This window comes from Camponotus floridanus, unplaced genomic scaffold (genome assembly GCF_003227725.1).
Source record: "Camponotus floridanus strain SB8 unplaced genomic scaffold, Cflo_v7.5 scaffold52, whole genome shotgun sequence".
NCBI lineage: Eukaryota > Metazoa > Arthropoda > Insecta > Hymenoptera > Formicidae > Camponotus > Camponotus floridanus.
Genome location: NW_020229681.1, coordinates 80,286 through 93,546, shown reverse-complemented (window position 1 = coordinate 93,546; position 13,261 = coordinate 80,286). Strand labels below are relative to the sequence as shown.

The window sequence follows — 13,261 nt, the reverse complement described above, 5'->3', positions numbered from 1 at the left end:
TCAGAACGGAACAATGTGACCATGGTAACGATATATCTCATTACTGAACAGCCATTGAACTGATCTCTTCGAGGGATTAACAACCAGAGATTAATCTTAGGGAGCACAAACCTTCTTCGTGTAATGAATAAAATTGTAAATTTATCGTGAAGAAATATCTCTGCATTATTGAACTATGTTTGTGAAACAAGCGTCATGAAAGAACTATAGCGATACTTTATAATTTATATAAGCTATTTATATAAGTTATAATTTATATAAGCTATTTTTATAAATTTTTATAAGTTTTATCATATGTGTTTGCGCGCGAAAATTGATTTTTTAGATGTGCTAAAAGTAATGTCAATACATAATTGTAAATTAATAAAAGGAAAGCAAATTGATAAAAGGTAAATCTCGTTCAGCAATATTTCAATTTAGCTAAAAGTTTTTGTGCCCGAAGCCAATATGTATTTTATGCTTCCCAGAATAGTGAATTATATTCTTTTCATAAAAATAATTCGCCCCATTGTTACGGTAAAAAAATTTCTATTAACCAAACAATATGTTTCTCTTTGTTTTTTTTTCATATCATCGATGTTCTATCATGAGAAATATATTACTCCATATATATCAATAAAACTGCACAAATAAACAAATTAATAGTCTCCGGTTCCATAAATTTGTTGAAGGCACACGAAGAGATGGAACAAAATAATAAATCAAAATCAGGACAACAATCGCACACACCGCATACAATGATTTATTTTTATTCTGTGATAAGATCATTAAAATGTATAAATATTATGTAAAATGAAAGAATGAAAACATATTATACGTTATTTACAATGTTTCTGCAAAAAAATATCTTTTATCCGCATTGCTTATCTGCATATAAATGTTGGAAATGTACGTATCGAAAGTTTTATTGCAACAAAACTATAAATATATGCATCCTTGAACTACAATCCTTGAGTTACAAATAAATTTTGGATTAAAACAATGATTTCCCATCATAAAAATTTGCCAAGTTACGTTGTACAAATTTATTGACGTTAAACACATATAATGCTTACTGTCATCATCTTATATAAATAAATATCTGAATAAATATCTGAATATACAGATCGAGATAGAACAATTGAACGTCAATGAAGTCATTTATCTTTAAAAATAGAAAAGGCTTCAAGGTGAAACTTACCGGTGAAATTCATCTTGATATAACGAACTTCAACGAATCGCGAACTTCAAAGAATAATACGTTTTTCGCCAAGCTTTATGAATTCCTGCGAATTCAATGAAACTCGTGTGCGAAGTTCACGCTTTTTGCGTAATCATAAAGTTAATTACCGGACAGAGTGATAAAACCGCGTGCACTTCACTAGAAGCACAAACGCGACCGCGTAAATCTCTATCGCACGCTAAACGTAATAGGTACCATTCGTGACAGAAAGAGTGTGAGAGAGAGAGAGAGAGAGAGAGAGAACATTCGGCATATAGCACGTTCCAATGAATTTACTGCGATAGGAGGGCGAGAGTGTAACAAGAAGTAACTATAACAGACGACGTGCTTAGGTATCGCACCCGATGCATTCCGCCTCCGTATTTATCGCAAGGTGAAAGAGAAAGAGAGAGAGAGAGAGTAGAGTCGCGAACCCGCGGCAATCGTAATGCACCCGGCGTAATTTATTTCCCGCCACCCATAATTTATTTCCACGCGCGTATTTTTCAATGGTGCGCACGCGAGGTCAAAGAAATTAAAGTTAGCTTGTCCGAGCGAGACGTCTCGTTTCCAAAAAATAGATCTGGACATCTTAATCCATCAGTGTCAATGATGGATATGAAATATCCACAACGATATATCGCAGCGAATAACTTTGCGTGTGTCTCTCTCTCTCTCTCTCTTTCTCTCTCTTTCTCTCTCTCTCTCTCTCTCTCTCTCTCTCTCCTCCTCCTCAATTCTCGGTTAAATATATTATAGATATATGTATGTGTGTATAGGTGCATGTGTGTGCGCGTGGCCCGCAATATTCTGAAAACATTTTTTCATATCTCTCACGAGTTCTGTGATAATCCGCGCGAGCCGGACTACGGAAACAGCTTGCATAATCCAAAATGTAAATGCTATTACTGTCGTACCGTTGGAGAATCTCCATAGTTCGCACTCGTATTAGACAATTTCATATATCTCTGGAATCTTTCCGGAAATCCAGACTATTTTTTTTTTCACGTTTTAATTGTACTCTGAATTTTCTCAATTTAAAGCGAAGAGATATATATGCATACGCATATTTTTTTAATGACGAATAATTAATCAATAATGAGACAAATCACGTCGCAAGATGAAAAAAAAGAAACATAAAAATAAATTATCCGTTGAAAGAGACTTTTGATGAAATTCGCGCGATAAATCACAATTCCTAATACTTCATGTACAATTGAAAAAATATACCGACAAAAAAGAGCAGCTTATATTAAAAATCATGCATGTTACGCGTTATCGCGATTGAGACGCGCAGACGAGAACGCATATAATGGAACGAAAATCCGAGAGACCGACAATGAAATGCATGCATTAACGCTCAAAGTCCCCCTCTCCACTTCTCCTTTCTGCCGTCAGATGCAAACGCATTAGCGCGCAATTAATTCACCGGTGTCCATTGTATCGCGTTCTACCACGTATTAAGTTCATCGCGCTTGTAAATTCCACACATGAGCGTGACATAAATTAAATTATTGCGTCGAGAATATACGCTGGATCGAGAATCCCTAGTAAGAATGTAAAACGTGGGGCATTGCATATCGTATCGTTGTAAAATTGTTAACTACCTCTCGACTTCCGTCCGACGAAAATATATGATAAATAAATATATAAAAATATAAATATTATTTATTATATATAAATATATAATAAATAAGTATATAATATATATAATAAATATATAATATACATAATAAATATATAATAAATAAAATATATAATAAAGTAGAGCTAATATCTTCTTTTCCGCCATCGCCATGGAATGAAACGACGTCTGTTTCTTATAGATTTAACGACCCGCAATAAGTTTCAACGCCCGGAAAATGAAACTCAATATAAAGCAAACGGCACGCGATAAGGGGAACCCTCAAACGAGACGATATTATTATTCGGTAAATGAAGATTTATTAAGGTTTTCCTTCTCACACTTTCCCTTTTCTTATATAAAATATTAGAGTAGAATAAGAGTTAAATCGATCGGAGAAGGAGAGAGGAAGAGAGAAAAATTTCATTTCCAAGAAAAGTGTCCTTCTGTTTTACGAAGTAAAGTAATAACGAAGACAATTTCCTGTACTTGTCTCCACACCCTCGACCATACTGATTGCCAGCGATATACATATACTGTTTACCCCACTTCGTCAAACTTCCTGTGGACGTGACCATAATCGGCGGAGACGATGTCGTTACGTAAGTCCGGTAGAGTGTAACGAGTCGATTAGATCTAAATATAGAGAGTTCGATTCCCTGCGATAAAATAATTCCACGAATTGCCTTGCAACTCAAACAGGACGATTGATTCAATTGTTGACATTCGATTCTGAATTGCGTTTGATCGAACAGAAATTAAAAGTGCCCATGAATTAAAATACCCAACGTGTCTTTTTCGTTCGTAATTGGATGACAATAAATTTTGTAAAGAGCGAATTAAATTCACGTTTGTTCGTATTTGTGTAGATTTTTTCGCTTGACAACGACAGAGCAACAGTGGTCAGTTTAATTAAAAAATTATACCGACCTACGCCAGCTCGAGTTCTTAGCCAACCGTAAAGTTTGGAACTTTCTGGAGGAATATTTAAAGCGTAGGAAAAAGTAAACTTATGCTAAATCTGCATACATGCAAATATCACGTAGAAAATACAGTTATGCTAAACGAGCCATGTCGGCGTATCTTTAATAGCAGAAGAAGTTATCTCGGCGAATGCAATTTAGAGTTACGTTCTTCGAACGGCATGCATTCGTTGATAAATAATAAAATGTAGCTAAGATTTATGAAAAAAATTAATTACGAAATTATTTCATCGCTCATTCATTCACTCGTGCGATGCAGGCCAACGAGAGGGATTCACAGATTAGAAGATAATCATGATAATTAGATAATTTCAAATTCGTAGCTGCGTTTCGAAACTGATACGCACCGATTGCATTGCCTACATATTGCAAAGTGTAATTGCTTAATTGGATCACAAATTACAATTGGGATTTGTAATTACCATGATTAAACAGAATTTTCTAATCGATTGCGTCCGGTGCAAATTTTCACCGCAAATCGCTATAATAATGAAATCGCAAATGTCACGTGCGCTCGGCAATTTCGCGCCGGGAAACATCCAACGATCGCGAGAATAAACGCTCTCGATGAAAATTTTTCATTTCGTTGCGCGAAAATACACGAAAAGCCAATTTTCCATAAAAAAGGTGCGAGCAGGTATCCATAGGGTACTGCCCAAAATTTTCCCAATTCGAAGTTGAACTTCATTTTTAGTTTAAAATAAAGTTTACGACGCATAAATTACGGATAATATACGAGTTTCTAGATGGACCGAGTTACCATTTAATTTTCACTCCTGTAAAAATTTTTATTTCTACCCTTATAAATAATACTTATTTTATCATTTGGCCATCATTTTCTCTGAAACTGGTAATCTACATGTCATAAACTTTATTTTAAGCCGAAAATAAAGCCGAATCCAACGTCGAATTGAGAAAATTTTGGGCAAAAGTTGTCTCTTTTCCAAAGATAGAAAGAGAAGATGGAAAGAGAGAAAGTGAGAGAAGAAGGGGAAGAAAATGGGGATGAATAAGTTTCCCCCGCATGAAACGCAAGTTTCGAGATTGCCGGACAACCCCTTGATTCTGTTCTCTTATGTGTACCACATGCCAACCGTAAATCAATTTTCGAAATTGTTTTCGCACATCCACACGCCTCCAAGTGCGCTCGCTAAATTCGATTCGTCGGAGTGCACGTACCGACGAAAACTACGACGAAAACCCCCGTAGAAACGGTCCATAATGAACGACCGATTCCATCCCGGCGCGCTCGAGCGGCGAAAATCTAGAGAAAGGTGTCGTGTAAACGAAGTGCCAGCCTCAATGCACTAGTGAACAACTAGTAAACTCAAGCCTTAACTGATATTAGAGGTAGAATCTATTAATATATTACGAGAAAAGAGAGAGAATATAAAATAATACGTTACATTTCTTTTATTTTTTATTATTATTTCCTTTTGTGTCATTATTATATGTATACATCACGTTGTGAATTATTTTTAATTACATTTTATATTTTTCAAGATTATATAGTCATTATTCTGCCACTATATTATTTTAATTATACAGTTAATTATTCTTTTTCAAATAAAAATGTTAATTATAATTAAATACAATGTACATGCTTTTATAATATTTTAATTGTACGTATATTCTCTCTCTTTCTCGAATAAACAATAATTATGATTTTACAAAGGCCGAATATCAATGCGTAGTCCAACGATACTTAAATTTATCGATAAATATATTTATTATATATAATAAAATCGTAAGTTGTGCAACGCAGCTGTAATTATTGGCCAGTTAAATTCAGTCGACAAATCGACTGGCAGAACTCAAATCAAATTATTTTTATTATTGATAAATTCGCGAATTTTACTTTCTCCTGGAAATAATTAATTTTCAACTTTGTCTCGCACGGCATCATATCTCGTGCTTCATACAAGTAATACGTATACGTTTGGCAAATGGCGTCCGACAAGTTCAGTGCGCCACTAATACCTGGCCAGTTCCATTTAGTAATTGCTACCTAACACGCTCGTCCAACTTATTACTGTCTAGGCGCTGTCTACACTGTGGCGTTTCGCTGCACCGCGCCGACCGACTCCATGTATATTCATCGAGTATTGATTGCGAGTATATGGACAGGACATAGTAATGGAAATTCTGCCGATTCGCGTTAAAGCATTGCCCGATGCGTCGTCAAAGTGCGCGCATCGAATAACAATTACACGCGAATAATATTAACGAAACGCCATATTGACGTAAATAATCGTCGGGGGGTGCATGGCGAAATTGGAATTGCACACGTACACGCGTTTTCCACCTTCGCATCGCGAAAGTTTTCGAGACTTAGCGAATTTCTAATTTCCGAATTCCAGAGTCTTTTAATTAAAAAGTCTCAATTTTATTTTAATGAACTAATTTATATTCGGCTCCTCCTGTGAACATCGCGGTCTCCCTCGAGTCCCCTTCCCGAGGATCGATATAGGAGGTATAGAGCGGGAATACCTTGAAATTGCTGGAGTTACCTGATCTAATGACACGTGTCTTCTTGATGTTTTTCTGACTTCAGATACTGGAGCACGACAGGGAACGGTCAGCAGATCGTGACGGACGTTCCGCGCGACAACAAGGCGGCGATCATCAACAGCATCGCCTCGTCGTACGCCTCGTGGCAGCGACCGAGGTACAACGCGACCCCGATGCCGCGGACTTCGAAGATCACCGTCGACGGTGATAAAACGAGACAGTACAGCGAGACAGGAAGATCCGATTGGCCGTATTATCAGACTTACAGACGAACGGCGGAGGCGCAGAAGGCGCAGATCTACGAGGATATCCAGAGGAAGATTGCGAACGCGTCGAATGTATCGAGTATCGGTTATTCATTCGCGAGCAACGCGACCAACTTGGCGGATCCGCGCCAGCACAGACTCAGGATGAAGCATCACGGGCTGACGTCCAAGGGCAAGCGAGTTAGAACACGTGGGTATAAGAATTTCAGAATACAAATCGTGTCACCTGCGATGTTAAGTTTTATCATGTGCATCCAGTAGAAAGCTATATTTCTTAGAATAATACTATTTATTGCATGATATATTTTTCATGGCCTTTTTGTACCTTATATGGTATCTTATGTGATATAACGACACTATATCGAGGCAACGCGATCGATAGCCACCCCTATTGATCATCGCTAATCCGACAAAGAATGATTACGGACCATAATTCAGAATGTTTTTCGATCCCTCGCTGATATTTTTGCCTTTGCTATCTAATCGAGTCTCTAATTAACTTTTTAATAGACATGACGAAAACGGGAGAACCGAACAAAACCCTCGATGCAGTTTTTCACTGACGGTAGCTAATGCAAAAGAACCGAGCGCTCTCAATAGCCATATTTCCCGCGTAAATGATCAAAGCGCACTACCACGCTTCTCCTCTCTCTTTCTCTTTCGTCTTTCACATCCGCGTTGTAGCCTCCACCCTTTCTGTCTCGCGTTTGTCCGCCGTTCTGGTTTCTGTGCCAAGTGAATGCAGCCTTTTCCTCGCGTGCGAGGATCTAGTGTGCAAGATTTTTGTATTCTGTTTTACATAGCGGTATATATTATTTGATTTGATAACAGTATAGCTAACAAATTGCAAGATAATGACAAAAATTAATAAATATTTAATTTTAAAAGATAAAGAAGAAAAGAGTGAGAAAATTGATTATTATGTTTGCATAAATCTAATATTTGTTGTAATTTAATCTCAGGATTATCGCTTCAGTTGTGATTTTTCGAAGACAATCTTAGTCGAGACTTGAGAAACATTACTGCATGATTCTTCGATTTTAAGCTAATTAAAATTTAAAAAAATTCTATAAATACTATTTAAAAATTCTATAAATACTATTTAAAAATTGATTTTTTTCCAAACCTAGTCTTCAAGAGAGTTATCAGGGTAAAATTTAAGAGACTTCTCTTTAAAGCTAGAACTTTCTCCATTTTCGTTGCGGTCACCTATCACAGTCATTTAGTTCAACAATTTCCCTGCACGTCGCGAGATTAGACGTGGATCCGCAGACCCGCTCGAGCGGAATAATTGCACTCGTGATTCCAGGCGCACCGAGAGATTGCAAGGTCGGCGAATGGGGTCCGTGGAGCGCGTGCAGTCGCAGCTGCGGGGTGGGCGAGACCCAGAGGACGCGGAAGGTCACGATAAAGCCGCGCCGAGGTGGCACCCCGTGTCCCCCGCTGAAGGAGACCAAGTGGTGCGGCAGCGTCAACCCGTGCTCGGAGAGCAAACCGATCATCGACTACCATTGGTAGTCATCGTCGGGGGTCTCCTTTCACGAACACGTGTACCAAAGTGACTCGCTCTCGGACGAGAGGTCGCGCTGGCAAGCGGACGAGGCGGGTGAGGAGCGATTTATGCGAGAAATGCGCACGCAAACGGGACGGACGTGACGTATGAGAAATTAAATTAAAACGGAGAACATGACGTAAGGTTGAACGAGTTGGAGAATATCTTTTATATCGACTTGGCGCTGGAAATGTACCACTATGGGCTATGCTTTAGAGGGCGATTTGTGTGTGATTTGACAATATATATTACAGAAAAATTTTCGTAAACGGTAACTGATATCTTAAGGAAATAAAGGGCTATTTGAAAGATTCCGGATGATACTACGTATGTTGACGCAAACGATCATGCACGATGTATTTCTGATGCGGCTCAAAGCAATCACGATATTCGCGATTATTACATAATCGGAGAAGCATGATTACTCGGCGATTTTATTTTACTCATTTATCAAGATAATGAGATACCGAGACATTTAGTATTACTTTGGACGGCATCCTATCTCATCGATTCAGATATGTAACTCCTTTGTTATATTTTTACCACGCCATCATATTTGCGCTGAAGATGACCCAAAAATAGGGTCGAAATAGGTTTCGCTATTCCTTCTTTTTATTTTTATTTTTAATTCATGCTTTTTATTGTATAATAAATAAATAAATGTGTCATAACATCGACGCTCGACTCGTATTGCTATTGAAACTAATTTGTTAATTTTATATTTCGAGTCTTATACCTTCATTATTTATTACTCATTTATCGTCATTTGATGTTACCCTGCGATACATATGTATCCTTGCTCGCAAACCCCCGAACATTGAAAACATAAAGATTGCCAAAGAGAAATCCGAATAGCTAACTCGTATCGCGTTTCCACGTGTATCACTAAAATGCGTTTGAAGCTCGTTTTTCACTCGTCGGAGCGTGTTTCGTTTTTTTCAAAGTAATTGAACAATCGAGCAGTGTGTTTGTCGAATTTGTTATGGTGAAGTTACAATGAAAAACGAAAAGAGAAAAAAAATCATGTATCTACCTGCAACATCTCACTAATACAGGGCGAATTACCTATGTGTCTCTAGTCATATCGACACGTCTGAGATTATAAAGATACCAAAGATGTATGGATGCACACGTATAGATTTCCTCGATCTATATATTAGTTTAACGAGAGAATCTCGCCTTGAAAATTAAATTAATTCGCGATTTCAACTCGCGTCGAAAACGAGCTTAACGTGGAACGTGGCGATAACACGCCTCGATCTTTGCACGCGATCGAGGGTAGAAATGAACCTCGGCATAATTGGAAAATTGACCCAACTTTCCGGAAGAAAAACGTTACGTGCAATTAAACCGATAGTTTAATCGCCGGTACAAATAATATACCGCGAATGATCGACGTGTACTACACGCTCAGGTGCGAGAATTTCTCCGGTGAAATTTAACCGTCGCGTGCCATACCATAGTCTCGCTGAAATTAAACCGATGTTTCTGGGAACCTCGTACATAGCTTAAAGCGAAGTTTTTATCGGCCCGCTATTTTCTATCGCGAAACGAAAACGGTTGTTTGCGAGAGATTTGCGATGAAATCCTCTTTAAACAAGGTACAAATAAAGTTAATAATTAACTTAAGATCTAAATGAGATCTTTTTCTTGATTAAAAAAAAGAATCTTTTTATATCTTCCCGTAATTGTACATTCTCTTTTTTTATTTATCTCTACGCTTGGAATTTTACATTTAGTTTAATCTTTATAGAGTATAACTTTTTTGTTCGCAAAAGAATTCCATTTTCGAGAGAATTTGCAAGATACGCTTGCAATTTTTTTTCGAAATGTCGTGCAATGATCGAAAAAGTTAAAATATCTCGCGAGAAGAAAAAAAAAGCGTAAGAGCGATTTTCAGCGCACTCGTATAGACAAGGTAGCTCGTACAGATTTTCAAAATCCCAGACAAAATCGCGTGAGTGTTTTTCGCAAAGCGTCTCCTCGCTCGATGGAGAACACCGTGGAATAAAGCAGGAACCGATAGAGCGGGTGTTTCGCAAAAACGATTTTTTTTCTCCATCGTCATCGAGAGTGGTTCCCCCTCTCTCTTTCTCTCTGTCTCTCTCTTCCCTCCTCCCTCTCTCTCTCCGCTCCCATTCACTCTCTCTCTCTTTCAGTCTATTTGTTTCTCTCTCGTGACGTGATAGGGAAATTTTTACAAAGATATCATCAGGTACGTTTTAGGTGAGTGTATTATATCTTAGGCATAAATTTAACGATAATAATTAATAACTAACGTCTAATTGTAACACTCGTTAATTATTAGATCCGTATTAATCGCGTCCGCGATGCGGAATTCGGCGTTGGTTGCGAAGAATGCGCGAAGCTTCATTTGTAAGAAACGAACTAAGAATTCGAGCCATCTCATAGAGAGGGATGGATCTAAAAGTAACTCAATGTTGAATTCCGCACGCGACGTATATATTGTCGACGCACGGCTTGTCCTTCATGTTTATTAGTGTCCATAGCCACTATTCTCATCGGATATTCAGCGCTAAATGCTCGATCGTGAATAGATCGATATATGATTGATTAAATTAAATTTTAAAAATAATATAATTGCCATTTAATTTGCAAAAATTGCGTAGTCGCGTTTAGCGCTAAACACGTGGCGAGACTAGAGGTTTACGTAGCTAAAGTATTGTAATTATACAATTTTTTTTAACCGAATTATACAATCTTCTTTTATTTGAATTTTTTTTAATCATATGTTTCGAAAATGGAAAGCGCAATTGTGTCCGTTATCATGTGTCACCATAATAAAAGAAAATAACTAACTGTAAATTTTCAAAATCAATTTCGACGTGACACAACAATAATGATTTCCCTGTTGTGTTGGTTCTAGCGAAATTTAAAATAAGCACGCTATGAAAAATAATGGTACGAGCGAAGAATATAGCGTACTGTGCAAACTCCCATGCCACACTTGCGTAATGTCTGTACCCATCTCCGTTTGTTCATAGCGCTGAAACTGAAATGAAAGGCTAATCGTCGCAATAATAACGGATAAAGATGGTGAGAGGAGTCGATTACGTGTAAAAGTTTTCAAATTGCCGCTTAGCATCTCAGAACGCTTCGATAATTATCTTGAAAGTGGGAAAAATTTGCGCAACACCTTTCGACAATACTCGTGTAGAGTAAGATATATTTTTTTTACATAATCATCTTTGCTCGCTCTCCCCTCCCCTTTCCCTCTCTCTCTCTCTCTCTCTCTCTCTCGCTCTCTCTTTCTCTCTTGTGCTCAGATTTCTTTTTCAATTTTAAAGTTGTTGAAATCGTTTGTGCAAATCTCTCAAGGAAGAGACAGGCAAAAAGCCGTCGCAATCAGAATAATAGCTACATAATAAAACTGAGTACAAACGAAACATGACGACTCTCGAAATTTTCCCTGAGAAAGGATCGACTTTGTGAAAGAATTTCTCTTAAAATCATTAATATAAAACGCAATTTATATAAAAGATGTATAACTCTCGGTTTATCTTTTGAGCCGAAGATATAGAAAAACGCACGAGACGAAGATACAACCTTAATTACGGCGGTACTTATGATACTTTCTCTCTTTCTCTGTCTCTCTTTTTCTCTTTCTCTCTTATTTCGTTAAAACCCGTTCGTCCGCGATAATTAGCGGCTGATCTTTGCCGGAGAGAATCCCTTGGAAGCCGTCGCTGGCGGCGGGAGCGCGCGGTCGAAGTGAAATATCGGATCGAGTTAATCCCCGAGACGGAAATCCAACCGGCGTATTGTAAAATCTTGGAACAATACCGTATAACGATAAGAGAGAGAGACAGAGAGAGAGTGCCGTTCTCTTCATTTTTTCTGATATATACATATATATATATATATATATATATATATATATATATAGGAAAGAGGGTCGAGCCGTTGCCGTCTCGCAGTTTTAGATGCATTAAGGGTAAACGTTTTGTAAACTAAACGGGAACGCTTTCGTGAGAAACGGGGGCTTCTGTGACACGGAAAGAGGAAAGGATCGAGTGTACTCTTGAAAAAAAGCGACGCAAGTCACTGTAAAATCATTATCGTTGAACAGAGGTATTTGAGTTCGGTGCAATTGAATCACAGAGTTCATTTATAACAAGATCCATGATAATTTGAAATGCGATTCTTCTCTTTGTATTCCTCAATTGAGCTCGAGATCGCAAAACTTTTCCCTTTTGGATACAATCTGAATATCACAAATATCTTTTGTATACTTTATCATCTAATTATGATTGCTCCAATTCACCCTGACTTTGCAAATTAATTATTTAATTTGTGCGCCAAATATACGATTTGTTTTTTTATTATTGAAAGAATAATATGATAAATCGGACAACTTGCTTATATTTTGCGCGTCTTGCATTCATTTTATTGAACATTTATTCAAATATAAAAATGCACATATTCTTCCTTTCCTCTTTCGCGCGTTTCCGGTCTACGTGACAATGACAAATCAATGACAGATTAATGGAGGAGCTAAGCGGAGTGCCATGATGATTATTCTGTACAAGTCACTGTGCATTCTAGCCCTGTAAGGATAGCAGATAGGACTAGCGATTAAGCCGAAGCATATGTAGCGATGTATAACACATAAGTTTATATTACATAATAAAATGTGTCGAGAAAATAAGCGGGCTCCCTTCTCGATCTTCGAATACATAATATTTTTCACTTGCGACGTATGAATGGTATTCGTATATAATAAAGTAGCAATTATTTCAGGAATCGTGTAATCCTCTCTCTCTTTATCTTTGTCACCCTTTTTTGTTCTTCGCAAATATCATACAAACTTCTTTTTACGATAAAACTTGTATAAAACAATTGGCTGTATTTAATAACGTGAGATATAAGTCATATTTTAAATAACAAAAAATAAATTAACTTTTTTATAAAGTAACATTTATTATTGTGCACATTTTGACAATTGTCTGCCAAAGATTCTGTAATCTCAAGTAGTTCAGATTAAAGAAACCTTTTCAAATTAAATATTAAGTGCACCTTCATCCTTTCGCATCTTATTAAATATTTTTTTACGACAATCTGTTGTGTGTAAGACACCATGATATAAAGCCATTGTTGTATATC

The 13,261-nt window shown here is 37.2% G+C and overlaps 1 protein-coding gene across 2 annotated transcripts in view; it reads left to right on the top strand.

Moving 5' to 3' along the window:
• The window catches only part of LOC105250464, a 173,297-nt gene extending 160,267 nt beyond the window's left edge, over positions 1-13,030 (top strand). For both annotated transcript variants that reach the window (XM_025412567.1, XM_025412568.1), the window contains exons 6-7: positions 6,363-6,775; positions 7,895-13,030. In XM_025412567.1, the coding sequence (XP_025268352.1) occupies positions 6,363-6,775; positions 7,895-8,103 (622 nt within the window). In that variant the 3' untranslated portion in view covers positions 8,104-13,030. The remainder of the gene's footprint in view (positions 1-6,362; positions 6,776-7,894) is intronic.
• The last annotated feature ends 231 nt before the right edge of the window (positions 13,031-13,261 follow it).